Source organism: Tachypleus tridentatus, chromosome 1 (assembly GCF_004210375.1).
Source record: "Tachypleus tridentatus isolate NWPU-2018 chromosome 1, ASM421037v1, whole genome shotgun sequence".
Classification (NCBI taxonomy): domain Eukaryota; kingdom Metazoa; phylum Arthropoda; class Merostomata; order Xiphosura; family Limulidae; genus Tachypleus; species Tachypleus tridentatus.
In genome coordinates, this window is record NC_134825.1 from 156760890 (window position 1) to 156781662 (window position 20773).

At 30.8% G+C, this 20773-nt stretch overlaps 1 protein-coding gene across 2 annotated transcripts in view; it reads right to left on the reverse strand.

The window, feature by feature from the left end:
* The window catches only part of LOC143228369 (zinc finger protein DPF3-like), a 43210-nt gene that overhangs the window by 19884 nt on the left and 2553 nt on the right, over window positions 1–20773 (reverse strand). The window contains exons 3-6 of one of the 2 annotated variants that reach the window (XM_076459643.1): window positions 20225–20514; window positions 17854–18071; window positions 11768–11837; window positions 6514–6687 (exon numbers count right to left, since the gene is read on the reverse strand). In XM_076459643.1, the coding sequence (XP_076315758.1) occupies window positions 6514–6687; window positions 11768–11837; window positions 17854–18071; window positions 20225–20514 (752 nt within the window). Of the gene's footprint in view, window positions 1–6459; window positions 6688–11767; window positions 11838–17853; window positions 18072–20224; window positions 20515–20773 lie in introns of both variants that reach the window. The other variant, XM_076459639.1, reaches the window with a different exon arrangement.

The window sequence follows — 20773 nt, forward strand, 5'->3', positions numbered from 1 at the left end:
ATTTGAAGTGGGAGATTGAAAGTGAGTTAGAAATAGGACAACAAAACATCTAACTACATCTGAGACACATTTACTTGAAAAAAAATATTTAACCTATAATTGTTTATTAATGTTCATAAAACACATAATCGGCTAAAGAAAAAAACTTAAAATTAATAATAAACTTGCATTTATCATAAGGTACATAAAGTAGTTCATGTCTAAATGATTCTAATATTTATTTTACAAGTTTTCCATTTAAACCACATTTATTAGACTAACCTCCTGCTAGAATTGCTGTTAATAAGCTCACTTGAAACAATGTACAAATACCAGATATAGCATATGTGAAAATTAAACCTTTACACTGCTGAACATTCAAAATTCGCTACAAATATTCTTGAAGATATTCAAAGTAACAAACCAAATTATTCAAATGATAAACTTTAATAAAGTTGCATCCAAGGTTTGGATTTTATATTTTATGATATCAAAACACACCTCAAATTATATGTAAACAATAGTAGATAACTTATTATGTAAATAAATACATTTTAATTAAACAGTAAAATATGTAAAAATCACAAGGAAGGAACTGTGTTAAAAACAGCAAATCCTAACCTCTGACTAATTATATTAGTTTGTTATGATTAAAAAATGCTGTATCAACTGAAGAGGATACATTTATAATCCCACATAGTAACTTGTACCCTGGGATCTTTTCAGTTGATGCAGCATTTTTCATTTGTTTTTGTTTTGGCTTGTTTTTGAGTTCTAACAAACTTAAATAACTTATATATATAGTTTCTTAATAATAAAAAAAAAATTAAAATACTGAACCGACACTTACAAGTACCTGCTTAACAATTACAAAAGTAACTTTAGAAAACTACTTTTATACTGTATTCTGAATAGGCTTACAGGCATCAATAAAATAATTGTTAATGCTATCTTGAAAAGACTTATTATTATTTTTCTTAATTACTTCCAAGTGCTTTTGAGTTCTTACAGAGAGGCACTTTTCCTAAGAGTGACTCAATAGGATAGGTTTTTCATTCTTTTCAGAACCATTCAGTTTTTCTTTTCTTTTAACTTACTTCTAACTTTTGATATTTATAAAGAAAAATAAACTTTCAGATATTGAATAATAACACTGTACTATGTCACCTTTGTAATTTTCTCTCTCATAAGAGAAAAAATGAAATCTTTTTCCAAGTTTTAATTAAACAAAAGGTTTTTCTTACTGCAATGCAAAATAGCTCCATAGAAAAGAATGTGAATATTTTTTTTCTGCAAGATATATTTTACAAAAATTAGATGGATATCCAATACAATAGATTGTAACTTGGTCGTTTATAAATGTTTTATTTTGGTCAAAACTTTATCATTTTCCAAATGTATTAGTATCCTATTTAAGTAATACTTAAAGTACTAAAACTTATAGAATTAACAAAATACCTCTAACTTACAAGATTAAATGTACAACAACAACAAAAAATTCATTCTCAATAGGAACATTAAGTTAGTGCAAGAAATGACTCATACAAAATAATTCAGAGATAATTATATATCCTTAGTTATTCCTATTAAAACTGGATAGTTTATTTCTTTATGATACCACTAAATATAAAATATAAAGTTACTTGTAATAAACTTAAATACAGGTTCAACCAACTCTTAAACACCAGGTGTATTACCATAAAAGATTCACTATCAATACAATCTACGTTAATTATTTGTTTTTCTTACAGCAAAGCCACATCAGGCTATCTGCTGTGTCTATCATAGGGAATCAAAATCCTGATTTTAGTGTTATAAATCCATAGACTTACCACTGTGCCAGCAGAGGACATCTACTTTATTTAAATTATTTTAAAACAATATATTACTAATGTTCTAAGTTATAGGTTAAATAATATGGTTATGTTTTGAAGTTTAAATCTTCAAAAATACTCCTTAACAACAAATCAACATAAACATAACAGCACAGTAACATGTAAACAATTTTTGATTCTTAAGTACAGTACTATTAGAACATGCAAAGCACATCCATGTGATTCTCAAGTAATATAATGCATAGACGCATCATATTTAGTCATTAATAAAATGTTAAGCACATCCTTACTACTACCAGGTGCTATTAAATTATGAAAAGTGCATACACACTTTTACTATGTATCATTACTGTTAGAACACATACTTATTAGGTATTACTAAGTTATGAAAAGCACATAATCATTAGATATTGTTAAATCATGAAAAACATATAAGAACTGCCACTTCACATTCTGAGAATTACCAGAAACTGACACATATATAAAAATTACCAGGCACACCATTACATTATGTGAAACACACACACACACAAGTGCCTGATACTTTTAGAAACATATATATATTTATGAACTGCTATTTCATGACTAAAAGACTGCACGCACACACATACATGCAATTACCATATTCTACAAAATTATATATATTGCTTAAGATAATGGCTTTTCAAAATATGTTTTATGCTCTAATAATTTCATTTAAATTAATATAATTAAAATTAGATATAACAAGTGGCTACCATATTTTAATTATATATAAGACAGCCAGAAGTTCTAGCAAAAGACTTTGATCCTCTTTGCAGCTACAGGTTTTTAATATTTTAAGACGCACACTGTCAGTTAAAAAATATACAACTTATCAACTCTTCTGGAATGCAACAACAGTGTTATATGATTTTTAAAACACTTCATAACATGCGTTATCAGCTCGTGAGCTTTTCCAGAGCTCCATAACCAACTTGTGTCTCACTGTCTGTTTACATAAGGCTACAATGTGTCGAGACCAGCAATGCATTGTTCTACAAAATTAACACAATCTGAACTACTGATTAACATAAACAAATAAATTAATAACTTTCAAGCTTATGTAACAAAAAACTTGGAATAAAACATAAAAGAGGGCTATCTTTCAATATCTAAATATATGCACAGATGATAGATTGTGCAAATGGTGAATGATCCTAATTTAAGAGAAAAAGCTTCATAGTTTCCCACATGCAATAGAAGCACACATGCACAGATATAAAAGACTCAAGTTACAAAGAAAAACCAGTTAGTTAGGAAAACAATGTTTTAACTTGGCACAATACTGCAAACACCATGAAGAAATTTCAGGAGGCCAGTACTAAAAGTAGCAGTCATTGTCCACTTAGTTACAACGAATTTGTAAAATATATATTTCCAGTTATAAAGTTATTATATACTGTTTTCTTTTTTACTGTAAAAGGCCTAACATCTTTCCTCCCATTTAAAAAAAAAGACAAAAATAACTTTTCAATGTATATTTTAAAAAGAAACATGCCTGCTTTTTTTTATCCGTGATTTTTTTCCAGATGGTATCGTAATTTCAAAAACTTTCCATATTTCATAAAACAATTTACAAACATAATGAAAATAAGTTAGATCATACAACTGACTGTTTAATTAAGCCAGTGGTTCCCAACCATTTTATGCCCTGCACCCATCACAGTAATTATTTATTTAAGAATAAAGGTGAAGGTGGTCAAAACAAATGCTATCTCGCACCCCTGGTTGAGAACCACTGAATTAAGCAGTGAATACAACATTGATGAATTTAGTGTCAAATGAAGTACTTCTTTAACATGGCTGGGAAGTGATACTGAATTTGAAGTAAATCTGTAACTCTCATGTGATAGATAAATTTATAGCACAAATGAAAACAAAATTTTTCGCACTTTCTTTCACAATGGCAACCATACTAAGAAAAGTACTTTCATCTTTTAACATGACAAAAACATTTATTTACTAGAAATTAACAGTAATGTTTCAAGTACTTCATGCACTCTGTGCTGCATAAATATCAATGATAAGCTACTCAAACAAATTGAAGAGGCATGATTTTACAGGTACATAATTCTTTAACCAAATGAATAAAAAACTGAAATTAATATATTTTATAAAGTGTCATTTATTTACTGTATTACTTTCATGAATATCATAGAATACTGCTTTCAATTGAAGTACAAGTTTCCTTTAAATAACTTCTATTGAAGAGAACATATTAAAATGATACACTCAGTAATGTATTTGGAGACCTACTGACATTAGTATATTCTCTGCATATTCAGGTCACATTTCTAATATTTTATTAAATAATTTTTATGGAGCTCCTACATTCATTCTTAAGTAATTTCAGTACCAAAGTCTATGATTCTGCATGGTGGATGAAGGTAGAATAGGAGAATAAATTGTTCACTCATTCACATTAAGGGTTGAATCCCATCTTCTGATAACTTGTATTACATACAATAGTTTTTTTGGCTTTTTTTATAAACTGTATCAATTTTACTTTTTAAAACCTGAAATTCAAGAGAACAAAAAGAAACTGGAAGTTCAGAAGAATTGATACAGAACAACAATATGGCACCCACGGAATCTCACTCTGATGCATTTTGGCTGATGAGTGAATTACGAAGTATTGGGGTAACCTATGCCTGAAATTAGGGATGAAAAGGCACTGAAATAACACAGTTGTGATGAGTGTTCTGAGATTGGGTCTGAAGTGAATAAAACATTCTTATGGTTTTCAAATCATAGAATATGCATTTTAATAAACTAATTACTTTTTTCTTCATTGTAAGAAAAATAACAGAGGTGTTGTATACAGCAAAAGATGACCATGGGGAAGAAGTGACATAATGACAAATGTTTGTAAAGATAGGTACACACCCGACCCCTAAAACAAATTACTACTCCCTGGATGGCATCATTGATGTACATGGTGTCCAAGGTAGTTCCAAAATGGTTCTTTGCAATTTAGGTTCTAATTTGTTGTTTCGTTCAAGATAATCCATTACAGTCCTAATGATAGGACATTAGGACACGATCTGGTCTGACTGGACCAGAGAAAGTTCGTACGTGTAGATCCAATATTACACCAATGTATCACCAAATAGTAACTCTAGCATGTTAGAAACACAATAAGATCTATAAATTCACCCATAATGATGATAAAACAATGTGTTCAACATATTATTCATTTCTGGCTCTTCACACATGAACCAGTAAATGATTAAAGAATACTAGTGGCTTTTTCTGCAAGCTCTTGATCTCTTCACAAAAGTATCAAACATATTGGTTGAAGCAGCTGTTCAAATGAATTCCTACTCATCACTGGCTACAGCCCCTCCTACTGTCTCAAAGCCATAAACAATGGATTGGCTATTCTTAGCAGCAGCATTGTGCAGAGAGCAGTAATTATGTGGCATAACTGATCTTCTATATTGTCTATTGTACAGATCAGTTTTTAATGACATGTCTATAAACCCTTCTCATTACAGACCTGGATGAATCAAAATGACCAGTCACTTGTTTCTATGCTTGCCCTGTTCCAACACCTGAATAGAACTAACATTCTGTACTTAAGTTAAAAACCTTGCCAACCAACTAATTTTATAGACACCATAAATTAAGTTGAAATACTCATCAAAACAACAAATTATCTTATTAAAAAATGAAATATGGGGTATTACACCTGAAAGATGTATATAGAAAATGTCACATTTTTTGTGTAGTAAAGCTTCAATATGCAAAACATGAATAATAGAAATGTAATGTTATTTGTTAAAATATACAAGTTACAAGCACTCATTTGTACACACAATTACCATGTAATAACACACTTCATGCATGTTCAATCCAAAACTATAAAATAGTGCCAATTTCATGTTATAGTTGAGTAGAATATACATTCAATAACATATATTATTTAAAATGAAAAAACAAACAAACAAATTAATTCCTTTAAAAGTTATATTTAATTAATATCTATGATTAAAGATTATTAATTTTGCATTTTTTAAAAAACAACAGAACTTTATCTTTTTAATTATTTTCAATTCAACCAATATGTATTTCAAACACCAAATTAATAAAGGTTAATTTGTCTGCTCATTTTAAATATCCATAGCAGTAGTACACTTCCTTAAGACAAAATAATTTGAATATATTTTCTTAAAAAAACATTAATCATGATAAGATCCAGAAGAAATGTCCTTTTTGTATATATGGTATAAACCTTTACAAAATAATATTAAACTCTTACACAAAAGCTCATGAAATGCTGCAAGAGTCATTAAAGCTGATAGAAGTACCATTGTAGAGCTCTGTCCGACCTCCAAAATTTAAAAAAAAGGGTCAAAATAGTTTATTGTGTTAAATCCTCTGCACACTAATTTCTTAGTAGGTTAAGTTGCCAACGTTGACTGAAACAGATTTAGTTACAATTAATATTTTAGTCCAGCTAGTTCAGCAGAGGCAGTTACGCAGACATTTATAAATTGTTTGATATTCTGAAGTCATAAAGCAATGCAACAGCTCAGAATATAATGACTGGAAAATTACACACAAAGGACTGGGAGGAAAGATGTAGGGTACATATAAGCACAAAGTGAATGTCTGCCCGTACCATTACCAGGCTTCTTTAGGAAAGACAAGAAGCTGTCCTGAAATTTCCTCAAACCTGCCAGTGGGTCATCGGCCGATCCTCCAGCTGACGAGGTAGAGGAAGTGGGTTTAGAAGTAGTGGATTTAGGAGAAGCATAGCTCTGCTCCTCGTCAGCAGTATCTGAGTTGTTGTGACTGTGAGAGTAGTGGTATGATAGTCCTGGCCGGGTCTTGTACCGGGCACCGCATACTGAGGAGAAACAAATAGAGTGTAACAAGCAAATTCTGCTTTACTGATTCACCTTGGTAGTTTTCAGAAGTTTACAAATATATTAAAAGAGATAAAATAAGCTATCAACATAAGATACCACAACAAAACTAATCCACAGTATGATGAAAAGTTAAATTACAATTACATTTACAGTTTAATTCATTCATTAAGTCTTTAACTTTAGTTTTAATTAGCATTTACATTTGTAATAAATATTATGAAATTTAATTTAAAGTATTTAAAACAACTCTAAATATGCAAGTTCAGCTTTATTCTTTCAAAGTAAATTTATAGCTGTTTTCTATTTCACTTACCTAGTGTTTCCATATCCCTAAAAAAAAACCACCCTCCAAAATATTAAATATTCATTAAGGTCACGTTAAACCTTTAAAAAGCATAAAAAAACAAAATTATTTTAAAATATGGTGGCATGGTAATAACAAACAAACAAAAAACCCACTAAAATCTGAGAGTTCACTTCACTAATCTCTGTCCTTTATCATATTAAACAAATAAATAAAGCAAGATGGTTAGAAACAGTGTCTAGCAAATCCACATGAGGTTTATTTGCACCAGCCTTTCCTAATTTGGCAGTAAAAGACTAGAGGGGAGATATATAGTCATTACCACCCACTCACAATTCTTGAGTTACTGTTTTGCCAACAAACAGTGGAATTGACCATCACTTTATAACTCTATGACTGAAAGGGCATGCATGTTTGGTTGGATGGGGGTTCAAACCCATATAGATGCCAAACTGTTTCATAAGTGATGTAATACAGTATAGCTACCATAACCTGTTTGAGTATTGTGTCAGCCATTTTAAGATTATACAGGTTCTTACTAAGGGTCAGTTTAAAAGCCTATATGTTACAATGTGTCTGTAATGCTACCAAGGCTAAGGGTTGAGCAAACTCCACTGCAGAAAAGCAGTCATTCTAGAGCAAAGAGGGGCATATGACAAGGCAGAATGCTAGAAAAATTAAATTTAACCAGTCTACTGTGAGCCACTGGTTGTGCAAAGTAATGGAAGGGGAAGAGTTGGAAGAATTCTTTCAGAAAAGCTGACAATCATGTTCTTAAACATGAGCATACAGAATTATCAGCTGTCATCCACAGATCTCAAAAAAGCATAGTAGGAAACTTCATTATTATATGTGCACCATGAGATCTCTCCTGCTGTTCATCTGGTCTTGCAGCAAGATAACCAAGAAAGAACCCCTCTCCTCACCAATCATATGAAGAGGAGGCTCAACTGGGCCAAAGATAATGCTATCTGGAATGAAAAAATGTGAAACAAAGTGATCTTCTCAGATAAGTTAAAAGTTCAACCTGCACAGGTCTCATGGGAAGCACTTTCTATGACATCAGTGTGGAGAAGAGTTTCTTCTAGCATGTTTGAATACAACTGTGAAGCATCTGTGTGGGTCAGGTGATATGGAATGCATCTCTCACCAGGGCGCAGAATGCTTACATTTTGTGAATGGCATTGTAAATGTTGACAAGTATGTTGAGCTCCTTGAGTCTTGGTTAAAGCCAAAAATTTGGGATAACTTCAGTGGAGTTGACCAATGCACATTCCATACAACAGAGTTAAAAGGGATTTGTAATATTCATCAACTATAAGCAGTAGATATAAATTGAAGGAAATTCACTCTTATGTGTACTGCAAAAAAGACGTTTTATTTCATTGCTTCAGATGAAGGGATATCTTCATAGGGAGAGGATCAAAATACTATATTTGCTAGGAAACAGCTTACATCTCAACACTATCAAAAACCATTGGGAAGTAATAGGTAACAAAGTGCAAGAAAAGAAAATTAGAAGCCCCTTAGAACTGCAGAAGTCTTAATATGCATGTGGAATCAACTGACTTATGCCTCAGTTCAGTCTCTAGTACACTTTTATGCCACAGTGATGTCCAGAAGTTTTCAAGACCAGAGGGAGTATAATCAAATATTAAAACAAGAAACAGACTCAGTGACTATTTTTGTCCATTAAATTAGTAACATTTTCATAAATTCTATGTCTTCTGACTTTAGGAGCACTTCTGTATTTGTCAAGTATCTGCTAATCCTCTGTGGTAATATGTTTATCACAGTTGGTTTATTGAAAAAGATATACAATATATGTGTTTGGGTAACCAAATTAAAGAGGCCAACATTCACAAGCAAATGCAATATGCCTTTGCCATGCAGTCCCAACATGGCCAGTTCTGACATAAGAAAAATTAAATACTGTCTATATCACTACTTAAGACCTGCAAGAAGGTATTTGTGTACCAATTCCCATGTAAATTGGTTGACAAACACATATAGTTGATGAAAAACTAAAATTGTACTTTTATCATTGAAAAACTGAGCAAAAATAAAACTTCCAAAACTCTCTATATTTCAATATGAGACTTGTAAAAAAAAAAGTATATTTCTGTCATTTTCATATAAATTAGCAGAAACATGGCAAAACAATTGTCAAAAATCCCTTAAATTACTCTTTTCTTAGTGGCATCTCAACTCCTACTAATAACTAAAAATGGACAAGTTCAACACTTTTGTGTGTATATGTGTGCTGCCTGTAGAAAAATATCTTTTTGCTAAATCACATGTAAACTGGTCAAAATACAGACAAGAAATCGACAAAAGTCCCAAAATTATTTTGTGAGTTCTGATTCCCTCCTCAAAAAACAACAAAAAAAAAAAGATTCAAAATGAGAAAATCTCACTTCTTTTCTCTATGTGAATGTGATGAGCACATGAAACTTAGTATTTGTGCCAAATTTGATCTTGTTTGCTATAAAGAGCATAAGAGCTCAAAATATACATTTTTTTTTTACATTTGACCACATAAAATCCCTAGAAATGCCTAAATAAAAAAATGTCTGCTAGTATATTGAACCAAGGCATAAACCTCTCAATTTCAAGTCAATCAGCCAAAAAATGATGGAAAAAATAATGTCCATAATTATTTTACACTTGTTCTGATGATGCAATAAAAAAAAGCCTAGAAAGCCTGTTAGTGGTCTGTAATGTAACAAATCTGTTTGAAAAAGTTTCATGTTCATGATGTGAAAGTATGAAAACTTGTCGAGTTATACTGTCTGTTGTTTGGTACAAGTTTAAATTTTCTGTTGCAAAGCAATAAATATTTATGCATAGAATGTCATTTACAATCTGGAAGCTGGGGTTTCCCACTGTTTTTTGTTATTTTGCCCTCAACAGTTTTCATTTCTAGGTCTTATTTGTTTCTTAAATGCACAAAATTTTATCCTTTAGAGTTCACTGAAAATTAAAAAATATTTTCAATAATGTATTCTGCATAAAATGTGTTGGTTTGAGTGTCAATCAGTAGATGTTTATATCCAATCTGTTCATCTATTTAATTCTAAAATGCTCTTTGCAACTCAAATTATTTAACACTAACAGAAGCACAGTAAAGACTATGGAAGTAGCAAATAATTCAATAAATAATGTCCAAAACAAGTCTTGTCCTGGTCAACTGAAATCAATCTTATTTTTAGAATCACTCTAAGCAGAATATAATACCATGTGTATGGGTTGTAACTGTGTTGCTTTTGTTTTCATATTTCTAACATTTGATTTTGTTCATAAACTGCAATGTCATTTGTAAGAAACAAATTTTGAGTAGAATAACTTCTGTAACTCTGAAAGGTGGGTTTTTATTTTCTATACATTTATTTTTTAATTTTAAATAAAACATTATTAATAAAGAAAACTGAATTGAAAACTTAGCTTTCAATGAAAAAATATCCAATTTCATTTTTTTCTTTGCCAAAACCAAGTGAGTAATACTAATACAACTTTTCAACTCAGATAAAAGACTGATAATGATGTTTTCTGACAGGAAAATAATAATTATACTCAAGAAAGACAAACAACTACTTAGACCACAACAGTTTCATTCCTTCTGAACTGATAGAAACCACTGACAATTCTCGACCCCATGTGCAGAACATTGCACTCTAGGACCCTCATTGTGAAAGGACACTTGAACCTCTCTTTCATCTTTTTCAATCTCCTTCTACTTTAAAAATTAATGACATCTCTGTTATAGGTGTCCAAATGATAATGTCTGTCATAGTTATAAAAAAACAGTAGCAGTGGCTCTGACTTGTGCACACTCAAAGCACATAATTAAACTGTGCGTTAATGTGCTTACAGTTTTACTTACAAATGCCAATATTTACAAACCACTTATCTACACATGCTTGTATCATATATTGGAATTTTCACCAAATAAAATCAACACAGGCTACAGTATATATCTTTCACTCATTTTATCAAAACATCAGTATTTCTTATTTAACCACTTTTACAGATTCTTTGTTTTACATACTTTCTCACAAAAACAACTCATGATCTAGTTATTATTATTCACCAAAATAAAAGTTGGTGAAACCTTACACAGATCTAGTCTAATGCATTTTACACACATTATACATTTTTGTTACTGTTTTACTAGCTCCTCTTAGTGAAGGAAGAATCATCACAAAATAGTTTGTCTGATAATTCATAAAAAAATTGAACTAAAGTGTTACATAACACAACTTGAACTATCATACACAAATAAGTATGAACAGAGAAATTAATTTGTCTAAGATAACGCCCTGAGCATTTGTAGCTTTTGACAAATTTAAGAGCCTTATAGTTTAAAACACTCATAAAAGGACACATTACTCTTACAGAAGAAAAAAGAAACCACAGTTTGATAACCCTGTGTTTGAAAACTCTTGGATGGCCTAATGTCAAATATTAAACTATTCTGTATAAAAGACAAAAATATTTACAAATTTAATTATCATAACAATATCTTAAAATGACTTGGAATAATAAATAAAAATTAAGTAGTTAAATGTGTTATATAGAAAGCATTTCATATATATATATATAAACACACTTGGTGATTAAGAGGACACACTTTTAAAACAATGATTTGACAAGAGAATGATGATTACATTCCTTATATATATCACACTGTCACTCATATATAATTTAACATCTAACGTGTTTTTATGAAATGTGGTAACCCTATAGCTACTCACTTTCACAGCTGTAAGGCTTATCAGCCTGAGAATACTCTACTCGTTCACCCTTCCTTTTTCCTCGTGTGGTCTATGCAAAGAAAGTTAACTGAAGCTTACACTTTGATAGATTACTTTGTGGAAATAGAAACATATAAAAACCTGTACATAAGCAATGGAAGAAACAGTAACATAATTTATGTATTTACTTAACACATTATAAAACAAAACATTTTTCTGTATTAAATTTAATAAATGTCAACATCTTTCTTACACTGAAAAGATATTTCTAATAGGTACTTATCTCATTTCATACAAAATATCTTAGTCTTCATTCTGCTTTCTAAGCATTGCTAAAACACTCCTGTGCTCAATGGACCAGCCTATACACCCCCTCCAACTGGGTATGATTTTTAACCTGTATGTATCACATGACTGCTCTCCACCAATTGCAATGTGCCACATATATTGGTGTAGCTAGCTCTATTTTCACTCAGACCTCACTTTCAAGAATTAGCAGGTTCTAAAAGAAGAACAATGACATTGGGAAGGAAAGGGAGAATGTGTGAAAAGAGGTAGGTACTAAACTGAAACACATTTCCAATTTAAGAAAATTGTTAACTTCTCGCATGATCCTACCTCCTCTCACACAAAGGAAGAATTCCACATTGCAAAGGTAAAGGAGCCAGTTTAGGTGCACAATATTGAAATGAAGTGTAAAGCAGCCACCAAGAATGAACACGTGCTACGAGATGAAAACAAGGCACACACATGGTATACGACATTATTTATGAAACAGATATGTTTTTCACATAAACATTATGATTAGCGGATGTGGACCATGTTACATATCCTCATCAACCCAAACCATAAGCAAACAGAATTTAATTTGTCAAATAACTGGAACTACAAAGAGGAGGTTAACTTTCAGCCAAAATTGGACTAAATCCCAAAACCACAGCAGGAGCCAAAAATACAAAAAACCAAACCCAGCTATAAACACATGGTGACATCTATAACCATTATTAAGAGCAGAAATCACAAATCACTCAACTGTAAATGTAGGGCAAAAACTCCTGAAATTATAAGGGGGACATTAAACATTCACTCAACTGTATAAACTGTAGAAATAATCTGTATGTGGTATTTCAAGGCAGACAAAGTCCCCAATCTCAACCAATGGAGAAGGGAAAAAACTTCCATCAACCAGAATTAACCATACTAATACAGGTTGAGTGGGATCCACCCACCTTGTAACCATGTAAGTAATTACACTATATTTTTTGAAAATGTGAGTCTTTACAAAACTTTGCACATTATTAATAAACATTACAAGGTTTTCATAAAAGTATGATGTTTTTGAAATTAAGCATTAACATTTTTCATTAAAGATTTGCTCATGAATGAATCATTTCTTTCAGAACGTCAATTATTCAACAAGCAAAGTAATTCTGATTTTAAGGTTAAACATAATTTTCTTTAGCTGAAAACTGTGAAGTTCTATTTGCATAATCTCTACATTTGTTTAGGTAACAAGCAAATGTTTTTGAATAAAATTTTATATTAATCTATTATTTTATCAGTTCTAGCTCTATATGATGTTGATTGATTTGACTGACCTCGTACCCATCATAAAAATTAGAAAATAAATCTAAGTTACCTTTATTCATGTTTTAGAATAACTGCAAATGTTTCTTCTAATAGATAAAATCACATAACAGTGCACATCTATTTACATTTATAGATCTTTGTCCTATTGACCTTTGAACTGTGCCTGACTTAAAATATCCCAACATAAAAAGAAAAACTACGCGAAGTACATGGAACTCATGCTACTGTATCGAACAGAGTAATACAAAAGCTGCTTGCAAATGTACCATATGAAGGTTTTTATTATTTTTCTTTCATTATCTTACCTGATGAGTTTCTATTTTTTACCTTTCAATCACTTTTATAATAATAAATAGTGAAAACAAATAAAAAATAAAAAAGCTCTTATTAAATACCAGACATTTTCATTTTTAGTAAAGCTTTATATTTTGTTATTTTCTTTACTGTAGTACTATACTTGATTCTCCAGGTTTTAGGTTAGTAATCATTGTATAAGGAAAATAAAGGTTAGATGTGTAAAAGAAAATTCATACTACTGTAAGTAGTGATCATAAAATTTCCAAGCAATCATAGTCAAGGTTTACACTTCTCACCTTTTAACACTTATTTTCTGTTGTTATTTTACTGCTAGCAAATAGCTTAGAAACTTGACAAAATAAAACAAACAGTACTCTGTCCTCAGTATGGATAGCAAAGTTATAAATAAATTTTCTGAAAGTTTCTTTAAATTTTTTTTGATAACTCTTTCTTCTGTTTATTCTACCATTTGTGACTGAAGTATAAACTGTCAAATATAAAACAATGATTCACAATTTCTGCTTACATGTTACCATACTTTTCACCACCAATATCAAATAAACTTTTGCAGTGCAATTTCCAGAAATTTTCCTGCTTTGAAAACAGACTGGAAAAAGATATATCAACTTGTTCAAGGATAAAAGAATTGTCCAAAGTATTACAAGTGGATGATTTCCTACAGGATTTATTCAAATCCTGGCTCTGAAAATACAGTGGGGTAGAATTTATTGGCTTGTTTACACAGGACAGTAATTGTAACAAGAACTGTCTAAACTACTATATAGAAAAGAGAGAAAATATTTATGACATGGCTGTGTACAAAGTTGTATCTGATCCAATAAACTTGGGTGATTGGAATTTAATGATAATATGTGTGTGAAAGTGCTTATGAACACCCTGTTTCCTAATTTACCATGCTTACACAGTAACTAATAAATATACAATTTTTAATATTTTGTGAGGTATTTCCTAATTTACCATGCTTACACAGTAACTAATAAATATACAATTTTTAATATTTTGTGAGGTATTTCCTAATTTACCATGCTTACACAGTAACTAATAAATATACAATTTTTAATATTTTGTGAGGTATTTCCTAATTTACCATGCTTACACAGTAACTAATAAATATACAATTTTTAATATTTTGTGAGGTATTTCCTAATTTACCATGCTTACACAGTAACTAATAAATATACAATTTTTAATATTTTGTGAGGTATTTCCTAATTTACCATGCTTACACAGTAACTAATAAATATACAATTTTTAATATTTTGTGAGGTATTTCCTAATTTACCATGCTTACACAGTAACTAATAAATATACAATTTTTAATATTTTGTGAGGTATTTCCTAATTTACCATGCTTACACAGTAACTAATAAATATACAATTTTTAATATTTTGTGAGGTATGGTGAGGTACAAGTTACCAAACATTACATGTACATATACCTCTAGGAGAAATGGAAGGAGAGGAACAAGATATGCTCTCTTTACTCTTAGTGTATAATCATAAGTATATTTGTAGGAATGTGTATATTATTACTGTCTACAAATAAGTATTTGAATGTTAGTTATTTTTCTTAAAATGTAGAACAGTAAATAAAAACAATTGGAAAACAATGATCTCCATTACTTATGATAGTCTGAGCTTTTTTTGCACTCATGAGACATACTCACTATCCTTCATTGTAAGCCTTCTCCAAGTTCACATGCTGATGTAGAAAATTAAAATTCATACACCTTATATATGCATTTTTGAATACCAAAAAATTAAGTCTTATACCAATGCCACAAAAATCTATTATGATTTACCAGGTTTCTTGTATTATATTTGGGTCTGAAAATAAAATCTAATTTCTCTTTGAAAAATAGTACTGTTCATAATACTTCAAACTCTCCAACAATATAAGAGTTTTTCTATTGTAACTTAAAATGACTAACAGAATTATGTAAAGAAAATGCAGAACTTTTAATTTGTTATAAACTCATAGGTATAAAAAGCAGGCATAGGTAAAAAAGTTTTCTCAATTGATGAAGTAGCAGCAGAACCAATATGTTGAAGTCAATAAACATTATATTTCAGTAAACAGAAAAGGTGAGATGTCCTTATTTTATATCCTAGCATGCCAATATCAAAGAATTGAGTTTATAACTTGCATTAAACTACATATGTTGTGTTGTTCAGAGACAAAAGAAAGGAATTTTGATGTTTAAGTGGGCAGTGAAAGCATTCATATGAGATATTTCCAGATGAGAACGTACCCACTGAAATACCTAGGGATTGAGAGACCACTCCATGAGGAAAACCTTCATTAGTTGAGGTATATGATCCATAACCATATTCAGGCCACCATCTGATGACTGTGGTGGGCCAAGGAAAAAAAAAAAAGAGAGGATCTGAGAGTAGAGAAACCTGGATCTGGCATCCCCCTTGATTTGTGATACCAGTAACCACTGTAGAGTTAATGTAGTATACTGTAACTACCCTTCCACATGATAAGAAGGAAGTGGGACAAAACTTAATTAACTGCCATACATTCATTAATATTTATACAGAGATAAAAGACTCCTTGATCAACCAGATATCAGAAACTTCCAGTAGGTTGAAGTAAACACCCCAGCCTCCTACACACGTGTCTGAAAAAATATATAAATCTGAAAGAGATGGAGCAGTGGACCCCCATCATAGTCTGGTTCCTTTTTAGCCATCAAGTCTAATTGAGAAAGGAAGGGTAAAAAGGGTAGTTCAAGGGTTTTGAATAGAAGTACCCTATTTGTGGAGCATCCACTGAAGGAAACATGTGAGCAAAACTCATGAGAGTGAGAGCCCCCAAAGAAGCCCACATCCTCAAAAGAGAGACAGAACCTTTTGAGCTGAGAGAATGTGAGGTAAGGGCCTTGTAGACTACTAGCTCTATATCCTAAAGACAAATAGAAGAAGAGTAGGCCCAAATAAGATTTGAGTTAAAAACAACAGCAAACAAATGAATGAGGTATTGAACTGGGGTAAGAATAGACTTCTCCATCTTTATATGAAATCCTACCAAGGCCATTTATAGTATGAAAAGATAAGTGTGGTCTCTAAACTGTGAATGGGAAGAAGCAAGCAGGAGTCAGTTGTCTACGTAATAATGTGTGAAGACCCATTGAGTGAAGATTTCATGCAAATATTCCTTCCAGCAGACAAAAATAGCCAAGATTACTCAAAACAAATAGGGCCCTCAACTGGAAAACTCAATTTCTTGGTAAAAATATGGTATTTATTATGTGGGTTTTGTAAGGGCAAACCTCAAATTGAGGTAAGAGGAAGAAATTTGGATTCCAGTATCAAGAACACAAAAAATGTAGCTAAAGCAAAGCTCAGCCCTACAAATGAGAAAATAAATAAATACTTCAGAAATGTAGCAATGCAAAAATCTAGCCCTTGGTGAGAAAAATTAGAATTATAAGGAATATATTTAACTATACTGTAAAAAATTATTCAGATGGAATGAATTAGATGGTACAAGCAGAAATGACATGTAAAATACAAGCCATCTAAATATATATAGTTGATAAAGTACTCATTAATATTGAACTTACAAAACATCAAAATTTACTTTTTGTACAAAGTACATAATAACAAATGTGTAAACTGAATAAAATTACCTTGAAAACAAAGTAATAATCAATATTTAGCTTACAATAAATTTAACTTAGATGATAAAGGACACATATCTAACCTACAAAAGCCTGAGGAACTGATGGTGTGAAATACTTAATTCTTTTTTGTGTAAAGAAAGACAAAGCTGCACAAAGGGCATCTGTGCCTCGCCTTCCACAGGTATCATAACCAGCTGTGCAGTGTACAAGTCAAAAACTTACCAATGACCCATTGGGAAATCTAGAAGCAACAGGAAGCAAGGAGAAGAACAAATTTGTTTTATTCTTAGAAAAATACATCACATTTCGATAGAATATTGGTCTATCTTGTTTAAATATCATCTACAGTCTAGCCATTAAAACATATTCCCCAAAATAAAATCACTTCATTATATCTATAAACCATTGTTTGTCAATTTACTGTTATATTAGTAATGTGCCTCCTTAAAAAAATATACAAAATCTTTGTTTCTTCACAACCAATATGGCAGTCACATACTCTCTACAAAAATAAAATGTGACTTTGAATCAGAAAACTTAACTTACCCGAACTTTTTTCTTTTTTCTCCTACTGTAGCTTTCCTCAAATTCATCATAATCTGAATCAAGATCTTCGGGTTCACCCAGCTCTGGAGGTTCAATGACATCTTCAAAATCCTTACACCATGAGTCTTTCGAATCCTCAGTTACCTTATCTACACTATTTTCTTCACCTTCTTCCAAACGAGTCACTAGATTTTCTACTACTGCAATATGGCTGGTATCTACCAAAAACAAAAGACAAAGTAAGTGTTATAGAAAACCCTTATAACTACTTGTTATATATTTATTGAATGGTCTAAAAAAGTACAACCAACAATCAAAATAGAATTTTCTGTTTTGTACTGGAGTAAATTCAACATTAAATTATATCAATATCACTGAACATAAGTTCTAATTGTGCTAGGCTAGTAACTGTGTACCATTTTATGCACTGTAAACAGTAATAAACTTGTTTTTAATAGTTACACATTAATGAAGAATAACACACAAAAAGACTAGAAGTGTAATTTACTTCTGACTAGCCACTTACTACATTTTTATGGTACAGTCTTTTGCCAATCCCTTACAATATTATAATTATAAATCAATGATATAAAAAGAAGTGTTTTCAATTTAAAATGTGTTGGAAGTCACTTATCTTTGATTTTAAACCATTTACAGTTGCACTGTTTGTGTTGAGGCAATGGTTTCCATTACATATTTGACTTTGTTTGGAGTTTTTATTTGGCTAGATTTTTGACATAAAGCTAGTTGACAGCAACCTGCACTAAGTGTCCCTAATTTTGAAGTGATAGACTAGAGGAAAGACAGGTAGTCAACCAACTCCCACATTATTGTAACTAAATAGAAAGATTTAATTATCACTCTTTCAACACACTTGTGACTTCAAAGTGGAAATCACAGAATACCAGCAAAGATCCACAAAACATTTATAGTGAAATCAATGAAATTTACAAGTTCCTATCAAATGAGTAATACTGTTACATTTTTTATATATTAACAATGAAAACCAAGAGTGATAAAGTTTCAAAATTTACAGAAAAACTAGCACTTTTTTCACAAACTTATCAACAAGTCTACAATACACTTAGGTATCTTACAACATACTGTTTTTTTCAAGCTTACATGTTTCTTCATCATATTAATAATATCATTACCCATGTGCCATACCCAACACTATTACACAAAAAGTAATTTATGATGTCTGTTATGCTGCTATTTAAGAAAAATTACCACTATTTTTTTCCATGAGCAATGACTGTTTTGTAGTTAGCATTAGCTTCCAATCAGAGCAAGCTCCTTTAATCAAAACTAAAATTGACTGGTAATTAGTATTTTTACTTATTTTACTGGTAATTTTACTTATTCAGAAAAATTAGAACATACTGATTCATTAATTTATAATGAATTAACTTATCACAATTTCTTCCTTTAGGTGCAAACATCTATTAAAACATAATTAGATACATTAACATTCAATCATACACATGCACATATGTACTACTATTAAGTTTAAAAGTTTCCTACTTACATTTTGCGCAGTCATCTTGTCTAAAATTATAGTATGTGATGTAACTTTACAATCACATAATATTTATTATTTTAATAACCTGTGGCATTGACGTGTTAAGCTGCAGCATTTAGACACTTAACCTCAAAGTTAAGACAGAAGTTTTTAGTTAATAGTTTTTGGTTACTTTTACTTCTGCAGGCAATATTATGTAGGTTTTAATCTACTGGTTTCTGACTGGATTTGCCACTCAGCATGTGGATGTAACTTGTCCAGTTTGTATAAATTGTTTTGCATAACTCAACTTGGTTTACTAATAAACAGTTCTTGCAATCACCTGATTTGTTATTGTTTTGCTAAGCTAGTTTAAGCAATTTGTTAAGCTAGTTGAGATTAATGTTGAAACCCTACTTATATATTATAGAAAAATAAATTTTCCTAAGTTGGGTACCATTGCCTAATAATTTTTAAGCCACAAATATAATACCTCACAGGGTTTGGCCAGCTTAGAAGATTTATGTTAGTTCTAAATACATACATTAAGCTAACAATATCAAAAATCAATAATAGAAATAGAACAGCAATAAATATTAAAAATAAAAAGTTGCATATACTGAACATTATAAGCACCAAGGTTAATAAAAGTAGCAATAAATAACAGAATATACGTCATTTCTGGACGTACTAACACCAGCTGTTGGCTTCAGACATTAACACATATATTTAATTATTTTGCTACAGAACCACGTATTACATTCTATAACAGAAACTGAACCTATGTAACATGTAACATACACAGAACAATTTAGCATATGAACATCACAAACATGTGATTGTACTTGTATATCTATCAAGTTATACTACCTGCTTCACTGACATGATCAGCATCTTTCACCTTTTGAGGAATATATCTATCATTCATTAAGTACTGCCACCTTTTCTTCTTCCACCTTTTGACTGGATAGCTGTATAACTGGCCAAAGTTCTGACCAGGCATTCTTTGCCATTTTGGCATCCACAAACTAGAATCACTTTGGGCTACACCTGTTTGTGCATCTAAAAATGGTAATCTAGTCTTTCTTTCTATACACAGACGAGTATTGTAATTTGCAGAGCTTTCAACTGCTTCTCGATAAAAGGAGTCATTTAAAATGCTGAAAACAAGCAATAAATAAATTACAGTACATAGTCTTCACAGTTTTATTATTCAAATTAAATAAATTTATATGAAGAAAAAATTATTACTAGACTTTGAAATATAAACAGTACCTATATTTGAAAGCAAGAAAGTGAAAAATATGCAAATAAAGTTTTTTTGGCCATGACTACTTTTGAAATAATATTTAGAATGCAATTTATTATCATTTGATATTCATGAAACTATTCACACAATATTAAACACTATGAAAGCAA